General features: G+C 40.4%; 1 protein-coding gene across 1 annotated transcript in view; it reads left to right on the top strand.

The window, feature by feature from the left end:
• CELSR1 (cadherin EGF LAG seven-pass G-type receptor 1) overlaps positions 1 to 19,800 on the top strand; it is a 329,426-nt gene that overhangs the window by 152,414 nt on the left and 157,212 nt on the right. Inside the window, 1 exon segment of the mRNA XM_030217205.1 lies at positions 7,583 to 7,671. Within this exon segment, the coding sequence (XP_030073065.1) occupies positions 7,583 to 7,671 (89 nt within the window).

The following is a 19,800-nucleotide window of genomic DNA, read 5'->3' as shown; positions in this document are numbered from 1 at the left end:
ACCAAGAAGGGACTCATGGCTCAGATCTTATCCAATATGAGAGGCAAAAAGTAGGTGTAAGTTTAGAACTGTGATTTGCCATCACTTCATTTTTGCCTACCTCTCGAAGCAGATGTTACTACAGGATTAGTGGTGGGGTTGATAAGTCTTCATTCCTTTGTCCCATTAATTCTACCAAATTGTCTAATGCTTACTAATTTAATTTGCTTTTAACATCTTAGCTATTGTTACATGGTACATTACCCAGGATAGTGTGGCTCACTCAATATGCCAGATTAATGATATTATCTTTCTCTGATCTAGACAAATCAAAATGTATTGATAAATAATAGAGACGCACCATCACAGTTTGGCACAAATTGATGCCATTGTTGGCCAATTCAGCAGGGAGGTCCTAAGACCACCTAGATTTGGAGACTAAATCTCCCTTTTACTTTTTTTTTTTTTGGGGGGGGGGGTTGCCTGCAGAACTGTGTAGAGGCATAGTGGGAGGGCAGTATATGTAGAGTGGGGAGAGTGCCGTGCTACAACCCAGCCCCCTCCCTTCTCTTGTTTGTTGATAAATAGAGGATTTCGGTTTCCATTGCCATCAGCTGATCACTTTTCACAAGCAATTCATAGTCTTTCTGACCTCATGTGCAACTTTCTTTAAATTAGTCCCCTTATTTTCTTACTCCTGCTACTACTCTATCCATATGTTCCATCTTTGCTTACACCCTATGCTGTTTATTAAAATATTTTATTAAATATTGTGTAATGTAGCATACTATGCCATACTTTGTACTGTTACTTGAATATTTTTATGGATGTAATTGTCTATTGCTTATGTTTGACCTATTCTTGCTGTACACCGCCTTGAGTGAATTCCTTCAAAAAGGCAGTAAATAAAATGTTATAATTGAGTTTGGTAAATAGGTCCCAAAATGTGTCCCTGAGGCAGTAGAGGGTGACGTGACTTGCCTGGCGTTACAAGAAATGTCATTGAAAGAAACGAGATTTGAACTGTGGCTTCCTTTATTCTCCATTTGTTGCTTTAACCACCAAGTTACTCCGTTGAGAATATGTAAGATGACATGTCCAAGATCACAAACAGTTTATGAAAAAAGATGTTTTTAAATTCGTATTGAAGTTCTGACTTGCAGGTTATTGATTTTGCCATTTAACCACAGTCTCACATACAGCAAAGAGTGAAGAGAGGAGGGTGTGTATTTACCATTCATTCTCTCCCTATATAATCTTCCTTTGCTTGTGGGCGGGAGACTTTTCTCCTATGACAAGCTAATCTATTCAAATAAAAAAATTGATATTTCTTCTTTGAAAGGCTCTATTGTTCTAGTGCTAAAAGGCTTGTTTAAAATGCCTAGCCTTTGTTTGTTTCTTTCTGTAAAGAGACAGTCAAGTAAATATTTAGGTTTTCTTTTTCCATACCTCACAAGAATAGTAGCACCCTGCCACCTTGCTGTGAATACTTTCTCAGGAATGCTCTTGTTTTATGTTTATACAGTTTAATGGGTGAGATAAGTCTGAGACTGAAAGAATGGCAAGTACACGTCAAATACTAGTGGGGAGGGCAAGCGTACGTTTATCTTATGATGCTATGCAAGAGTGGGAAGTTTGGTTGCTGATTGGAGCCTGTTTTCATCCTGCTAATCAAATCATGGGGGGGGGGGGGGGGGGGGTGACGAAGACAGTGAGACAACTCACCTAGAACTTTTGTGGTACAATTGGGAGCAGTCACACCCGAGGGAGGGAGTCCTGACCTGCCTCTAGTGTTACTGAAGATGTGAGCGAGGTAGAAGACAGAGTTTTGGCTGATAGCAGATCCACATTTAGGCATTTTAGCATGTGGGGCAGTCTGTAGTGCTTCCATTTACCCGCAATTTGATACATGTTCCTGTTTGCCGCCACCTTTATACCCAGTCCTTTTTCCCCAGTCTCACCTTGGCTGACTGTGAGAGCTGCTCTTTTTCTCTGCTGTCAGCTGGTACTTGCATTCCAGTCATTTGCTGAACCCTGGACACTCAGGGGTTGTTGCGACTGGCAGTAAAGTCCTGAATCAAATTGAATTGAAAAGAGGATGGAGTGCCTCTTAGTTGCTGATTCCTGAGAGGGCAGTATAGAAGCTGTTTGTGTGTTGGTGCTATGTGGCAAGAAGAATGAGAAAAGGTGTAGTTAGAGTCAGAAACTAATAGGCAGATTGTCAAAACTCCTGCACTGTTTCGAACAGCGCCGTAAAAATACTTCCAGAACAGCACAGAAGAACAATCCCTAATATTCAACGCAAATGAAATGCAAATATAGACACACTCAAAGCGTTGAGCATTAGGGAGTTAGACGGGAGGATTTTGCTTGGTGCATGCTCAGAGGAGTTCCCCAGTAAGCTTGGCTCCAGTGCACATGCGCCTTTCAAAACCCATACATGAAACATACAATGGTGTCTGTTTACTGCGGTCTAAATATAAGAGTTTTAATTTTTTTTTTTTAGCTTGGATGCTTATATTTGAACGCAGGAAACAGACACCAGTGTATGCTTTCACTTTTGGGTGCGCTGTGACGCGTGCATATTCGTTTCTCACAAACAGTGCTTAAGGGCTTCCTGTTTCCAAAAGCAATCAAAACCAGCAGATTTTGAAGAAAGAAGCATGAGAAATCCTCTCTTCCAACATCCTAACACCTTCTCTGACCTGGCATTATTTTTTGCAGCAGTAAGGCAGCTTTGTTTTGGGCACTGTTTTCTGAGCATTGGGGAGGAATACAAAATGACCTAATTTACATGAGCTTGACTACATTAGCATGCTACTTGCACTGTTCATCTGCGCGTTCATTCATTCCCACGCTCCCTCTGATCATTCTGCGCAGGTAAATGTGGGCACTAATGGCTTCTTGGGCCTGCATTTACTTTTTAGCACCAGGGCCTAAAAGAGAAGAGAAAACCATGAAGACAAAAAGAGGAAAAGAAATCTGTATGGCTTTCAGTTTTTTCTGTCTACTGTTTGAAGTAACTTATATTCTTGCACTTCAGCTGCCACCCCACCCTTCCCCCCCAACACATACACACACTCCAAAAACAAGCTCCTAAATCATGTTATTTCACTTCTCTGCCTCCGAAGTTTCAGAGCTAGGAGGGCGCTAATATATACTTGTTATGTTAGCATTTCCGTATCACATTTCAGGTTTTGTCCTTAACCTTTAGTCTACAGTAAAGAACTGGTAGCAATAATAAACAGACTGATGAAGCTGTTCAAACAGTAACAATACAATAACACAGGCTGCCCACCAGCTTTGTGAATAATTCTTTTACAACTTTGACAAAATGCAAGTAGAACCAGACTCGCATCTTTGTTGAGGAAAAAAAAAAATCTGTGAATGTAATAGGTGGTGTAGGCTGCGTAGAGAGGGGCATAACCAGCAGAAGAAAGGAGGTGTTGATGCCCCTCTACAAGTCGTTGGTGAGGCCCCACTTGGAGTACTGTGTTCAGTTTTGGAGGCCGTATCTTGCTAAAGATGTAAAAAGACTGGAAACGGTGCAAAGAAAAGCTACAAAAATGGTCATACGAGGAGAGACTTGCTGACCTGAACATGTATACCTTGGAGGAAAGGAGAAACAGGGGTGACATGATACAGACGTTCAAATATTTGAAAGGTATTAATCCGCAAATGAACCTTTTTCGGAGACGGGAAGGCGGTAGAACTAGAGGACATGAATTGAGGTTGAAGGGGGGTAGACTCAGGACTGTCAGGAAGTATTTTTTCACGGAGAGGGTGGTGGATATGTGGAATGCCTTCCTGCGGGAGGTGGTGGAGATGAAAACGGTAATGGAATTCAAACATGAATGGGATAAACACGAATCCGGTTTAGAAGGAATGGTTCCATGGAATCTTAGCAGAGATTGGGTGGCGACGCCGGTAATTGGGGAAACAAAACTGGAGCAGGGCAGACTTCTACTGTCTACGCCCTGAGTGTGACTGAATAGATAGGGATGGGCTGGAGTGTAAATTTTAAGGGGCTTCGACGTTAGCTTCAGAACTTAATTCAAGAACAGTACTGGGCAGACATCTATGATCTGTGCCCTGAGAAAGGCAAAGACAAATCAAACTCGGGTATACATATAAAGTTACACATACCATGTAAAATGAGTTTATCTTGTTGGGCAGACTAGATGGGCCGTACAGGTCTTTATCTGCCGTCATTTACTATGTGTACAGTGCTGCGTGTGCCTTGTAGCTCTATATAAATGATAAGTAGTAGTAGTACTATGTTATTATATTTGCTAGTACTGAATACTGTCAGGTCGCTCTCCCCCTCCCCTCACCATGTCCCACCTCACCCATGCTGATTAGCCCGGCATCTGCATGCCAAGGAATTATCCCACTGTGATATTTTTAACCAGCAGTATAATTTTTACACTTTAGTACTAATTCTGTGGCATGATTAAGTTCTCATTTTGTATGTCATTTTGCATTTTTTTTTTTTTGTTACTTGTTTCAGATAAGAATGGTGGGTTAAATATTCAATATTTTCCTATGTAAAATACAGTAGTGAACTACTTAGACTAAAGACATTTCAGCAGTGGCCCATCCCAGATCTAAAATGTATGGTGTATACTTCATCTGTAGGGTTATGTACAGATATCAGCATGACTTCATTGTCTCGACCTGCTGGTTACACTGACTTTTCCCCCCAGATTGCAAAAGTTAATTAAAATAATGGATCTACAAACTCTGTAAGTAACATAAAACCACATTATTTTTTTTAATTGATTCTGAATACGGTTTTAAATAATTTAGTTGGTTATAAATGCTAATAATATGAAATAAGTTGAAATATAGTATGACTGTATTTCAGGATGAGTAGAATAATTTTAAGATTTCAGTTAGAGGTTTAAACAGAAAACAAATGTTTAAAATCCTTCCCTTTATGATCTAATATACATTCAGTGTCTCAGATGATGTTGATTTTAAGCTGTTAAAAACTCATCCTATCACTCTCATATTTCTGAATGTAACTAAATGAAAAGCTTGCTAGGTCGATTTAGTCAAAATCCTACTGTGGTCATTCGGATTAAGGTGGATCAGTAGCCTGATGGTTAGTGCAGCAGGCTGAGAATCAGGGAGTCCAGGCTCAAACCTTATCACTCTCCTTGTGACCTTGGGCAAATCACTTATTCTATTGCCTCGGGTACAAAATTAGGGGCTGATTCAGAAAGCTAGCACAGGAAGAACATACAGTTAGATACCTGTGTGCAGTTTTATAGTCATTTGATGCAAAGAAGTGTTTTACACATAAGATAATGCTGCGCCAAGCCCCACTTTAAAGATTAGTGCCTGCAGTATTTAAACCCATGGAAATGCAAGGTTGTTTTTTTTTAACTAAACTGTGATGATGCAAAGAAGAGCTGAGAAGGCAGACAGGTTGAGTGGAAAGGCAGGGCTGAAATGCCGTCTGGAGTGGTATACATCTTGCCTTCAGTGCCATCTGAGGTGAAGTGTGATATTTCACCCCAGATGACCCATGGTCTGATGACTGACCAACCAACCCCCCCCCCCCCCCCCCCACATGACCCGACACATGAAAAGCTCTGATAGTTTAGTGGACTTCCCTCCCTCCCTCTCTCTCTCTCTCTCCTCTCTCTCTCTCCCTCTCTCTCTCCCTCAACATGGAAAAATAAATCCTTGGTATCTAGTGTACTTCCTGCCCCTCCCTGGACACTTGTTACACACAGTCAAAAAACCCCCAAAAAACATAATTTGCAGCTACAGCTGATTCACAGGAGGTTTGATTGAGAACAGGAGACAGCATGATGTCACTCAAAAACAAAACAAGCAACTTAGAGCTGCTACATCCTGTTGTTGTTCTTTATTGTTGTAGCATTTTTATTTAATCTCCAAACATGTCAGCTTGTGCACCATACAGGTGTATAAAGAGGAAGTGTAGTAACGGAAAAAGCTGGGGGCTTTTTACCTGCTGTGTTATAAAGGGCCCTGGCATGGGGGAAAAACGGCCCCGGCCACTAGCTCAGGGCCCTATTTCATGCAGCTTGGTAAAAGGACTCCATAGCTAGGTAAGAGAGTAAGAGGAGTTAGAAAATAAGGTGACTAATTTAAAGAAAGTTGTACATGAGATGAGCGAGATAGTTAACATATAAATAGGTAAGAGAGTAAGAGGAGTTAGAGAATAAGGTGACTAATTTTAAAAAAAGGTATACATGAGGTCAGAGATGTAACTCACCTGGAGCTATTACTTAGTTATTGTTAAATTTGTATCCCCATTTCCCCACCTATTGTAGCTCAATGTGGCTTACATAGTACCGGAGAGGCCTTTGCAGGCTCCGTGTGACAAATACAGGGTGATGTTGTGATAAGATCAAGTTCATGTGGCACAGCCACATTAGGGAATCGGAGAAAGGAAGAGTTGTGTTATGTCCATTACGTGCTTTAGTTTGGTTGTGTTGCAGAGATTACCCTTAGGCATTTAAGTTGGATCGGTAGGGTATGCCTTTTTAAACAGGTTGGTTTTTAGTGATTTCCGGAATTTTAGGTGGTTGTACGTCGTTTTTAAGGCTTTTGATAATGCGTTCCACAGTTGTGTTCTTATGTAGGAAAACCTAGATGCGTAAGTTGTTTTGTATTTAAGTCCTTTGCAGCTTGGGTAGTGCAGATTTAGATAAGACCGCGTTGATACTACTGAAGAAGGCATGAGCTAAATTAAAAATATCTGTATAATATAAACAGAACACAAACACTGGAAAGCAAGTTGAAGGACTGAAACAGGGTTTTGTTTATGTTTTTGTTGTTGTTTGTTAACAACTATTCTATAAGTTTACTTATTCTGTTGAATAATATGTGTTGGATGTAAAAATGAAACAAAAGAACTGAACAGAGCTAAGAAGTGTGCAAGCTGAGGTTGTAAAGAATCTGACCAATACTTCCGTTTACTTGCTGTTTAGGATGCACATTACATTGTACTAGTGTGGGGATAATCATGCATTCTGAATTTCACTGATATAGAGACATGTTCTAGTTACAGAAAAAAGAAAAATCTTGTAAGGTGGATAGCAATTTGCTAGACATTATTGTGGTTCCAAATGAATGTTCTCTTGTTGCTTATGTAGTTTGTAAAGTTTGTACATAAATAACATCTGAAATAAAGTTAGCCATACAGTAGATGCATGATATATTCCTTGACTTCTGTTTTACCCTCTGTTTCGAATAGCTGATTGATAGAAGATTGCTTAGGAAGTTAAACTAAGCCAACAACTAGAACAAGAAGTAGTATAGGCTACTCTCCATCTGGTCTCTGTAAGGTCCTAATATGCTCCAATGTGTCTCAGAGGAACAGACAGCCTCTGTGTTCCAAGCCTTTGTAAGCCTTGTAGATGAGAAAATAGTTGTTTGGAAGATGTTATATGAAGCCAGATAATTGAGTATAAATTTAAGAATTATACTATAATAAGCAGGAAAGAATTGAATAGATACTACTATTGGCAATCACATTTCCATTGGAGTCTGCTTGATTTGAAATAAATGCATTAAGAAATATCTAGGTTTTAATATCTATTAAGTATTTTAACTGACCTTGCAGGTGAGACCACAACAACTGTTGCCCCATTTATCTCAGGAGGTGTCAGTGATGGGCAGTGGCATTCTGTTCAGGTGCAGTACTACAACAAGGTAAGGCATTATGGGTTTTGTCAGATAATTGAAATGTGACTCGCCACTTAACCACACCACTTCTCTTACAGAGTGCTGAACTATGATTTACTTGTTATAAATCTTGAGTTGGTTAGCCCTCCTGTACTACTCGTTCGTCATGTCTGTAAGTTGCAGGGCTGTGGAGTTGGAGTCAGTAAAAATATATCAATACCAACTCCAGCTTCAAAATAAAAATTTACATCATCATAATGTATGGTAAATTTATTATTTTATACTTTGTGCTAGATCTAAGGGTATGTTTACTAATACTTTAGATCCAAAACAAAAAGTTTAAAGCCTAATAAGTACGAGCTGGAGTTGGAGTTGGTGCACTGACTCCACAGCCCTGGTTTAGTTGATTTTCAAGGTGCTCATTTTCAAAGCACTTAGACTTACAATTTTCCATAGGTTACTATACAATTTTATAAGTCTAAATGCTTTGAAAATAACACCTCTTAGTAACTTTGTAAGTCTGTGTGCTTTGAAAACGAGCCTCTAAATCTGCTTGCTTCTTTTGACATAATTGAACACAAACTGTTTGCTTTAATTTTTTGCTGAACAAATTAATGTTTTTATAAGCAAAATCACATCACAGAGAGAAATAATGCCTCCCTTTAAATTTCAAATATTCAGACTTTTGGGGCTTATTTCATAACTGAGTGTCTGAGAAAGTCCCAAAAAGCACCTATTGTTAGGAGTATTTTATAAGGCAACATAGGCATCTGTGTGCTTTTATAAAATACGCTTCCAGAACTTGCCCCAATAAGGCACAAATGCCCACATACAATTTTATACCAAGGTAAAGAGCATCAAATCACTTGGATCAGATGATTTAATTTGATTTGCTTTATTGACTTGATACACCCTTAATACAGAATTTGTTCTAAAGTGGTTTACAATATTAAAAATAAGCAAAATTAAAAATCACAAAGGAATAGATCATATTATTTCAATTTATGTAATTACAAAATATATAAACATAGCGACACCACATCAGTATCAATAAAACTGAATGAAATCTACATATGTATAAAACAATCGAGACAGATATAAGGCAGATCTCTTTTCAGACATGATGCATGGCTCTATATTAGGAGTTACCACCCAGGAAGAAAGATTTAGGTGTCATTGAGGCATATTTTCAAAGCACTTAGCCTTCCAAAGTTCCATAGGTTTCTATGGAACTTTGAAAGGCTAATTGCTTTGAAAATATGCCTCATTGTGGACAATATGTTGAAATCTTCTGCCAAAATAGCAAACAAAGGGGCCCTTTTACAAAGCGTCGGTAAACCCAATGCGAGTTTACCGCACACTAAACTCGGAACTACTGCTGACCCAACATGGCCGCTGGCAGTAGTTTCACCTTGAAAATTTTTTTTATAGCACGGTTCTAACCCGGCAGTAATTGAGCAGCGCCGCATGCTGCCCTGTTACCGCTGAGTTACCATGGGAGCCCCTCACCACCACCTCAATGGGTGGTGGTAAGTGCTCCCCCCCCCCCCCCCCCCCCCCCCCCCGCATGGCCATTTAGTAAGACTAATCTTACTACATGTTCATTTCTAAGGGGCTTTTTACTCACTGCAGTAAAAAGGGCCTTGGTACGTGGGAAAAACGGCCCCCGCCGCTACTGCAGGGCCCTTTTTCACGCATCTTAGTAAAAGGACCCCAAAATGTTAAGAATTATTACATCTTGATTGGGCTCCTCAGCTTGGAGAAATGGATGTGTTAAAAAAATGTTTGGACAAGTTCCTGGAGTTAAAGTCCATAAACTGTTGTAAAGGTAGATCCATGGAAAGCCGCTGCTTATTTTTGAGGATAAGTTGCATGGATTCTTGCTACTTTTGGGGATTGTGCCAGGGTACTTGGTGACCACTGTTACGAACAGAATATGGGGGTAGATGGACGGTTACTGTGACACCAGTATGGCAGTTCTGTTCCTTTTCTTAGACCTGTCATTTAAAAGAACTAGGGGCAGATTGAATGACTGGCTTATTTAGAGACAGTTTGCTGTCTCATAGCATCTCTTTAAAGGGCTCTTTTACTAAAGCGCATTAAGCCCAAATTCATGGTTAGCGTGACAAAAAAAAAGGCTTACCACAAAATTTGTTTGTGTGTGTCTTGGTAATTTGCCTGTTAAAATGAATAAATATTTTTGGGACCGAGTGTGCCTTGGGCAGGGAAGCGTTACCCAGCTGGCGTGGTCCGATTAGCACGCGCTAACTGGATAATGTGTACTGTACTTAATGTCGGAGTAGAAGGCAGTAACTACTTCTGCGTTTATTTTTTTTGCAAGTCCCGGGCACTAATGGAAAAATTAGCATGGGATCAGCAAAAAAACAAAACAGTTCTTTAAAAAGCTCTAGATATTACTGTGGAAAATCTGGGTTTCACATGTGGGAATGGCCTGAGTTAAAATGCATTAAGCCTAGATCTTAATGTGTTTTAGTAAAAGGGCTCATAAATGCAGTGGAGCATCCTTTTGACTTTTTATTCCACTAAATAATATATAACATATGTATCACACTTTCCCAGTTTAAAATGCTAGTGATACCTTTTTTTCCCCTTGGACAAGGCTTTTGGAATGCAGCTTTTGACCAATTGTATATACTAAAAACATAACATTTCTTAAAAATAAAATAACTGATAGGCATTTACACTATTCATTTGTTTGTGACATGCTTTCCAAATTATGCAGTTAGTTAAAAACCTTTTCAGTAAGTAGCTTTGCATGTATTTTGTTGGGTATGTGGAAGAGTTAACTTTCATCTTTATCCTGCAGCTTTGAAATTTAGTGATATGTTAGATTTTAATGCTTTTATCAGGTAGTGGAGATTTTGCTTCTGCTTTCGTGGACAAGAAAAAGTCTAGGGAATAGAACCTAGGGGCAGAGATGATTCATACATGGAAGGTGAACTAAAGGTGTTTCGTGATTTGTGAATGTACTCCAGTCACACTTATTTTGTAAAAGACTTGTCCATTACTCTCTTATGCATTATCAGCTTACATGTGATTCATATTTGCTTTGCTAAAGGTTGTTTGTTGAATGTTTAGGAACCAGTAAAAAGAGAGGGAGTCCAAAGTACAAAGTCAGAAGACACATCAAAAAAGCACTAGGGGCCTCCTGGATAGGGATAGCAAAATTTTATTGAACGATCCGACACGGACCATGTTTCAGCATTCTCGCCTGCGTCAGGGGTCTGTAAAACATAATGTAAACACGTGTTGTTTATTTGTTTACATTATGTTTTACCGATCTGAAATACAGCTTGTGTCAGATCTTTCAATAAAGTTTTGCTATCCCTATCCTGGAAATGCCTGGTGAATGTTTAGGAACGTCAGCTACTTAGTTGAACATTTTTTATTTTTACATTTCTCCTCCAGCTAAGTTTACTGCAGTAACTCGAAACCTGGAATGAATTTAAAATGTAAACTAGTGGTGGATTTTCTGCATTGTAGCAGGAAGGATTCACATCCCACCCACCCTCTTTTCCTCTCTTTTGCCATGTGTTTGTGTTGTGTGTCCTCACCTTCCTCTATCTAGCTTACTTTCCCACACTTGGACTCTGCTGTCAGATTGGAATGTGTGCTATCTACCATACTTCTGTGGGCTTCTCCAGCAGTCCTTTCAGCATGTAGTCCAGTCCGGTGTCATCCCATTTCCTCCATGGGCATGTATGCTTGCGGTGTTAGGAATGGGCCCAATTAGTTATAATGTAAAGATACAATTGATAAATGTTTAATATTTTGTCCATCAGCTGAAGAAGATTAATCAGATGTTCTACACAGTTATGATTGTTCATCTTTCTCCTTGTGCACTCAAGCATCCTTCTGTTTTTTTAATGTCACTTTCTACTTGTTTGTCCACATTAAGATCACCACATAGAGTGAGCACATCTCTGTGTAACTGTTTTGTTTGTAAATTGTGATAGAACTGTACCCCCCCCCCCAGATCAACCCTTAATTGCAAAGCCTTCACGATTGTTGACATTACAAAAATGTTACTCTTGTCAAAAGCAATCAGCATATAAGTATTTAGCAGCACGCCCTTTTTATCTTCTTTGTGTTAAATGGGCTTGTTGAATCAATCTGTAATCCAGTGGTTCCCAAACTTGCCCTCAGGTCATACTGTGTTCCCCAGCTAGTCTGTCTTTCAGGCCATTTCTGATGGATAAGCTTGAAAACTATATATGCCTCCATTGTATACAAATGTCTTATGTATATTTATTACCGTTCTACTCTAGGTACACTCTCAAGGATAAATTGTATACTGTAGATCATACAAATTGTATAACAACTTATGTGCCATCTATGTTCACTCTTTTTATTAGATACTAGGAGGCATATTTTCAAAGCACTTTGGGAGGCTAAGTGCCATAGATTTCTATGGAACTTTGGGAGGCTAAGTGCTTTGAAAATAAGCCTCTATATATCTCAAATTTAGTTCAACACATTGTTACTCCTGTCATATTAAAACTTAACATATACCAACATAACTACACTTTCTTACCACCACTCACACCTACAATCAACGTTACACATTACAAATCTCAGTCCATATTCCTCTCAATCGCTGCAAGATGTTGAAGTCTATGATTCCTCCAATACAAGGAGGTAGTTGTTTGTAACGCGTATTTCACGCTGACCTTATACTTGATATTCCCATATCTCAATGTTCGAATGTTCAATAAAACTGTAATTCTCCACTGAAATAATAGATACTTGCAAGCGTCACAATTATTTCCATACTTCGTAAAGGACAAGAGGACCATGCAACTGTCTCTTCATTATTTTAACCACAAACTGCTGGCTCCATATTGATTCTTGTTGTTACCACTTCATCCAGACACACGTCTCCAATACGTCTCCTTGAACTTTGGCCATCCCTGCAACGGAAAGCAGTTGGGGACATCCAAAATCGGCTTTCGATTATGCCGATTTGGATGACCCTGTGAGAAGGACGCCCATCTTGTGATTTGTGTCGAAAGATGGGCGTCCTTCTCTTTCGAAAATGAGCTCATATGTCATACTTTTTATTGTTTAAATATTTTTACAGCTGTAATTGTCTATTGCTTATATTTGACTTATTCTTGCTGTACACTGCTTTGAGTAAGTTCCTTCAAAAAGGTGGTAAATCCTAATAAATAAATAAAATAAAGTACTGGACCTTATTGTACTTCAGTTAGCATTTCTTGCTATTGTGTGAATTTCAGTCAGTATTTCATGTATGTAGTTAATATATAAATTGTTTCGTGTGCTAATCAGTGACTGAATTCAGTTCTCTGGAGCCCCCTAGTTTCCAAGTAAGCCATGTCTATAGCATATATTTTGCATATATAATGATGATTCAAAATCCAATGTATGGTCAGCTCATGCATATTTAGAAGAACCCATCTTTCTCGATTTTGTTCTGTTTTTGTACCCTGGCACTAGGAATGTTATAAATCCCAACTGTGTTTTTAATTGGTGGTAATTTACTTGTTTTATTTTGTTATAGAGTTTATCTTGTAGTTAATAGGTGTTGTCTGAGTAACATGAAAGTATAGTAAATTTCTACGAAGTGTTATGTCGCTCTTTTGTAGCTTTTCTTGACATGCGTGAGTTTTATATATGTTTTCATGGCATAATCACACAGCTTGAGCTTACTTTTAACACAACAGAAAACACCCATGATAGTATGAATTTTGTGAAAACTTGTAAATTTAATTGGGTTTTGATTTCTCATCCATGTCTAAGCAATATAAAGTATTGAGTTCCAAAAATCTAATTAGACTGATCCTGAGAGGTCTCTGTTGTGACTGGCTTCAAGTCATTTGTCATATATAGTATTGGGCCTGACAAGGTCAAGATACATTTATTTGTAAGGTCATTAGCATTATTAGATCTCTATAGTTCATCAAGAAAGATGAATGGTTAAACCACAATGTGTATTCTATATAACTGTGGTATAAAGGAAAAATAAGAGAGAGAGAGTAAGAGAGTATAAACCCCCCTAGAGACAAAGAAACAAGGCTGGAATTTTTCTCTTGACAGATACTTTTATCCTGCAAGTGTGCAGCTTATATATCCCTCATGTTCACAGGGCTTTGTAACCACTTGAAACCTCTTCAACTGTAATTACAAAGAAAATGGCCTCTCCCGATCCTATTGTAGATCTCTTGAGAATTTCTGCTTTTCAGTTAGAAGAGCAGCAATGGTTTGATATATCAGAAATCGTTGTGCTTTTCATTCTCTTCTTTCCGTGGAACTGGGGACTATCCACTCTTAATTCTTAGCTTTTTAAGTGCTTGTGTGGTGTTATAATAGCATTGCCATTTTACTAGGCAATAGAAAATAATAGTTTCATCTTCATAAAGTGTCAGGAGAGTTCTAGTATTATGAAATAGTAATGGAAAATACATTTTAAAATGTGTTTTCAGTCTGAAGATAGTTGTGGAAGGAATTTAGCCAAGTAAAAATTTATCCCACTGCATTCCTGGGGGGAGGGGGAGATTTTACCCTTCAGTGCAGCTTCAGTGCAGTTTCACTAGGTGGCTAGATTTAGTTGTGGCAAGAATGGGTTGTTTAGGGAGTGGAGATAAATTGGGGGAGGGAAAATACATGGCATATTTCAAGTACATAGTGTCAGTTAATGCATGAATTAGCATGTTAATAACATGGCTGACTTATATAGGGAGAAGCGGGGAATGCTGAGCTAGCTGTGAATTAAATTGAGTAAGTGGCCCAAAGAAGCAGGAATTAGCTGTCTGGACAAAACAAAATGTCAGTGAGACATTCAGTGATCTTTTACCCCTGTGATTATTATCCAGCCAGTTATGTTACTGTTCTGTGTTTATCAGAATTAATATGACAAAACTTTTTATGAATGGTTTTTGAGCATCAGATGTAAATACGGTTGCCTTTTAAATTAGGGGCAGATATTCAGAATGATTTAACTGAACTAGTTAAATTGCGGTGAGCTGGCTATCACTGGATTTTCCACAGCACTTACCCATTCACTGGGTAAATATCTCTTATCTGCACCCTTCTCTTCCACTGCTAACTCCAGACTCCATTCCTTTTATGTTGCTGCACCATATGCCTGGAATAAACTTCCTGAGCCGGTACGTCAAGCTCCATCCCTGGCCGTCTTCAAATCTAGGCTAAAAGACCACCTTTTTTTATGCTGCTTTTAACTTCTAGCCCTTATTCACTTGTTCAGTACCCATGTTTTATCATTCCCACCTTAGTAATTCCCTTATCCCTTATTTGTCCTGTTTCTGTCCTAATTAGATTGTAAGCTCTGTTGAGCAGGGACTGTCTCTTCATGTCCAGTGTACAGCGCTGCGTACATCTAGTAGCGCTATAGAAATGATAAGTAGTAGTAGTAGCACTTATCTAGATAGTGCTGCTGAAAATCTGGTGTGACTGCCATGGCACGGTCTGATTTGTAAGCACCAAAAAAGGAGAAAAAGTTCCCTGTGAAAAAATAGAAAGGAAAACAGAAGTAGGGGAGGACCAACAAAAAAGTGAAAGAAGGAAACCTTGGAGTCAAAAAAATGACACGTCAAGTTTATTGTTTAAAAAAAAAAAAAAAGAATTACTAAATAAATAAAACGTAGACTAACAGGTCTACATGAAAGAAATCTCAGTGAGAGTTTAGAGGAAGGACTCGACATGGTTCCGTGTTTCAGCACAGCCTTCCTCAGGAGTCACAGCGGTGTAGAGCCGCAGATAAAACACATAAAGCTCTTTTAACTATCTCTATATAATAATTGGTCAATCTGCCTCCCTGGATGGCTGGCTGGCTGGGTTTGTAACCGTATGCTAATGAGCTTACGTCAGCTCGCCTCCAGTGTTCCCTTCCCTCTCAGTGTCCCGCCTTTGCGGGAGGACGAAATGACATCAGAGGAGGGCGGGACACTGAGAGGGAAGGCTGGAGGCGACGCGAGCTGAGCCTGCCGTCGCTGCGACCTGAGGTATGGATGGGAGAGGAGAATCGCTGGACTTGGATGAAATGGGAAAGGAGGGCAGAGGAGGGGAGAATCGCTGGACATGGCAGGGAGGGCAGGGCAGAGGAGAATTGCTGGACATGGAGGGGAGGGCAGGGGAGAATAGCTGGACATGGAGGGGAGGGGGGAGGAGAATTGCTGGACATGGAGGGGAGGGGAGAGGAGAATTGCTGGACATGGAGGGGAGAGGAGAATCGCTGGACATGGGAGGGGAGAATCGCTGGACGTGGAGGGGAGGGCAGGGGAGAGAGATGAGAAAACGCTTAGACGATAGCCTTCCTAGGGCCTGTTTCATTTTTCGCAAAACGGGTGTATTTGCTTGTAAATATATAAAGCACAATGAACTTTATAATTTCCAGTAGATATAGATATATTTAGGGCCCCGTTGACTGAGCCACGCTAGAGGCGCGTTAGTGCTTTGAGCGCACGCTAACTGTGTAGAGGCCCACAATATTCCTATGGGCACCTACACAGTGTGTGCTAATTTTGTGCATGCACTAAAAAGGCTAGCGCACCCTAGTAAACAGGGCCCTTAAAGTTGCAAAAAGTATTAAGGTTTAAATATGCTGAATGACCATTAAATTACATGTCTACTTAAAGGTGGCTATTTGTCTTTTTTTTTTTTTTTTACTTCAAGGTTTCCATTTTTTCACCTTTTTTGTTGGTTCTCCCCTATTTCTGTTTTTTTTTTTTTTTTTTTTTTTAATTTATTTATTTATAATTTCAATATAATACAAGTTAAACTCTTGCTAAAGAAAAACAGACCATATAATTTCCAAAAATATACAATATCAACTCCTTTAAATTAAAAGGAAAAAGGAAAAATCAATACTCTTTCTTAGACCACCAATTTGAAAATTGTGGGGGCGTGAGGAAAGAAAACTGGTGGATTTCAATCTAAGGTAACTTATAATAAACAAATGAAAGGCCTGATTTACTCCTTATTATACATTCGTTAAACCTAGTTCTCTTAACATCAGAGTCTATCTGGTTATTTTCTTCATTTCTACAAAAACTTTCAGCTGCTCAGGTTCGAAAAATACATATTTTTTATCCAAGTAAGCCTATTTCTGTTTTAATGTCTGGTTTATGTCAGGCAATCTGGGGCTGGAGTTAGGATAATGCTGGGATTTACCTTGTTAGTGAAGATATTCAGTCTGTTAACTGGGTAAGTATCCAAGTTAGGACAAAAAAAAAGTGTTATGATTGGGGTCTGAACCCCTCTCAAACTTACCTCTTTCCTGGGAGTGAGCTTCTTAGCTGGCTTCTGTTTCTTTTCTCTGTCCTTTCTGAGCTGGCTCTGTCTCTCTGTGCTGGCAGCTTCAAGCAGCAGGGCTCTAATTGTTTCACTATACTGCACCTGTGTGGGTAGTCTGAGTTGCTCTAACTCTCTTTGGGTGTACTGGCTTCAAGTGTTTCACGGTGTTGCATTGGTGTGGGTTGGGCCTCTATGGTTTTCAGTGTGCTCTCTGGGTTAGTGTGCTGTTGCCTGGGTCTAGGGAGTGTGACATCATCTGGAAGGGCCTTGATAAGGAAGTGGGTTCTTTCCTTCAGGGCCTTCGCAACGTTTGCTTCTGGCTACTTGCTTTAGGTCCAGGTTAGTTTAGTGCAGTGTTCACTTGTGACTTGTGTGTTTGACTTCCCTGTTTTTCCCTTTTGTTACGGTGTGTAGCACTGCTGTTAGTGCAGTGCTGGAGTTTGGTGCTGGGAGCTCCCTTGTGAGTAAGTGTTTAGGAAGCACCTTTTGTTGTTTGGGTATTTGGCTTTCCTGCTTGTTTTCTTGTGCTTTCCCCGCTTTTCCTCGTGACCTGTGTTTAGCTGCTGTAGCTGGGTGCTTAGGAAGCACCAGGGTGAGAACCCATGTTTAGCTGCTGCAGCTTGGTGCTTAGGAAGTACCACTGTTAGGTCTGGCATTTGTCTTCCCTTCCTTTTCCCTTGTGGTTTCCCTGCACTTCTGTTAGTGTAGGGCATAGGGGCACCCCTGTTAGTTTCTGTTAGGAGCACTGCTGTTAGTGGAGGGCTTAGGAGCTTTTCTGTTGGTGCTGGGCTTAGGAACACTTTTGGTCACTTTAGGAGTTAGATGCACTTCAGTTACAGCTTGTTCTAGTCCTGGTCCCTGTGTCGTCCAGTAAGTCCTGCCGGCTACTCGAACCCATGAGCTCAACTCCTGGGGGGCTTAGTAGCTAAGTGCAGGTGATGCTGTGTGGACCAGTCCAGTGTGCTCCAGTCCCGTGTTCCAGTCCTGTGTCCTCCAGTCCGGGGGACCAGTCCAGTGTGCTCCAGTCCAGTGTGTTCCGGTCCGGTGTGTGTTCCAGTCCGGGGGATTGCAGTCCAGTGTTCCAGGCCTGTGTCCTCCAGTCCGGGGGATTCCAGTCCATGTGTTCCGGTTCGCTGGGCAGTGCCTGCAGTCCCTGCCGGTGTGCTTACCCAGTGTTGGTTGGTGGGTTTTGCCTGCTGCTGTCGCTCCTCGTCAGCAGCCCAAGGGCTCACGTTTGCTCCAGAGCCCAGCCCCGCGGGCTCTGAACCTGAGAACCTGACAAAAAGGCTGTAACCATTCAGTGCTGGTGCCTGGATTAGTCCCAACATTGAATATCAGCTCTTGGCAGTCAGTGCTTTTAAATTCACTAGCTGCTGTGGGGGTTAGATATATATTTTTTAATTTGTCACCATTATTTTAGGAAGGATAGAGAGGGGCGTAAAGGTGGAGGAGTAGCTCTGTATGTGAGAAATGATATCACAGCGACTGAAATGACAGGGAACTGGGGAAAGGAAGAAGCGATATGGATCACCTTAAAAAGAGAGGATAGAACTTCTGTCCATGTGGGTGTTGTCTACAGACCTCCGACACAATTGGAGGACCTAGATAAAGATCTGATTGCTGATATTCAAAAGTTGGGGAAGAAAAGAGAGGTGCTGTTGTTGGGAGATTTCAATCTGCCGGATGTAGATTGGACGGTTCCGTCTGCGGAATCGGAAAGAAGTAGAGAGATCTTGGATGCTTTTCAAAGTGCTTTGCTCAGACAAATGGTGTCAGAACCCACGAGGGAGGGAGCGACGCTAGATCTGGTACTCACAAATGGGGATAATGTGTCAAATGTCCGAGTGGGTGCCCACCTGTGCAGCAGTGACCATCAAACTGTTTGGTTTGATATGACGGCTGAAGAGGAGGGTGGCCACTCAAAACTCAAAGTCCTGGATTTCAAACATGCTGACTTTAGTAAAATGGGGGAATACCTGAGGAAGGAGCTGATGGGAGGAAATACAAGAAGTGGAAGGACAGTGGTCCAGGCTGAAAGAAGCTATAAATAGGGCTACGAACCTTTATGTAAGGAAAGTAAATAAAAGCAAGAAAAAAGGAAACCGATATGGTTCTCCAAGCAAGTGGCTGAGAAAATAAAGGCTAAAGAGTTGGCATTCCATAAATACAAAAAAACTCAAGAAAAGGGACACGAGGAGGAATACCAGATGAAACTGAAAGAAGCCAAGAGAGAGATACGTCTGGCGAAAGCGCAAACGGAAGAACAAATGGCTAGAAATGTAAGGAGGGGTGGCAAAATTTTCCTCAGGTATATTAGTGAAAGGAGAATGACTAAAAAGGGAATTGTGAGACTAAAAGATACTGCGAACCGCTATGTGGATGATGATGAAGAAAAAGCAAATTTGCTAAATAGATACTTCTGTTCTGTTTTCACAGAAGAAAATCCTGGAGAAGGACCGCGATGGACTGCAAAAAGTACAAATGAGATTGAAGTGGATAGAGCACCGTTCACAGAAGAGAGTGTGTATGAACAACTTGAAAAGCTAAAGGTGGACAAAGCCATGGGACCGGTTGGGATCCACCCTAGGATATTGAGGGAGCTCAGAGAGGTTCTGGCAGGTCCTCTTAAAGATTTGTTTAATAAATCCTTGGAGACGGGAGAGGTTCCGAGGGATTGGAGATCGGCGGATGTGGTCCCTCTTCACAAAAGTGGTGAGGGAAGAAGCTGGAAACTACAGGCCGGTAAGCCTCACTTCGGTTATTGGAAAAGTAATGGAAGCGATGCTGAAGGAAAGGATAGTGAATTTCCTGGAAGCCAATAAGTTGCAAGATCCGAGACAACATGGATTTACCAAAGGGAAA

This window comes from Microcaecilia unicolor, chromosome 10 (assembly GCF_901765095.1).
Source record: "Microcaecilia unicolor chromosome 10, aMicUni1.1, whole genome shotgun sequence".
Classification (NCBI taxonomy): Eukaryota; Metazoa; Chordata; class Amphibia; order Gymnophiona; family Siphonopidae; genus Microcaecilia; species Microcaecilia unicolor.
This window is presented reverse-complemented; position numbering and strand designations above follow the sequence as displayed.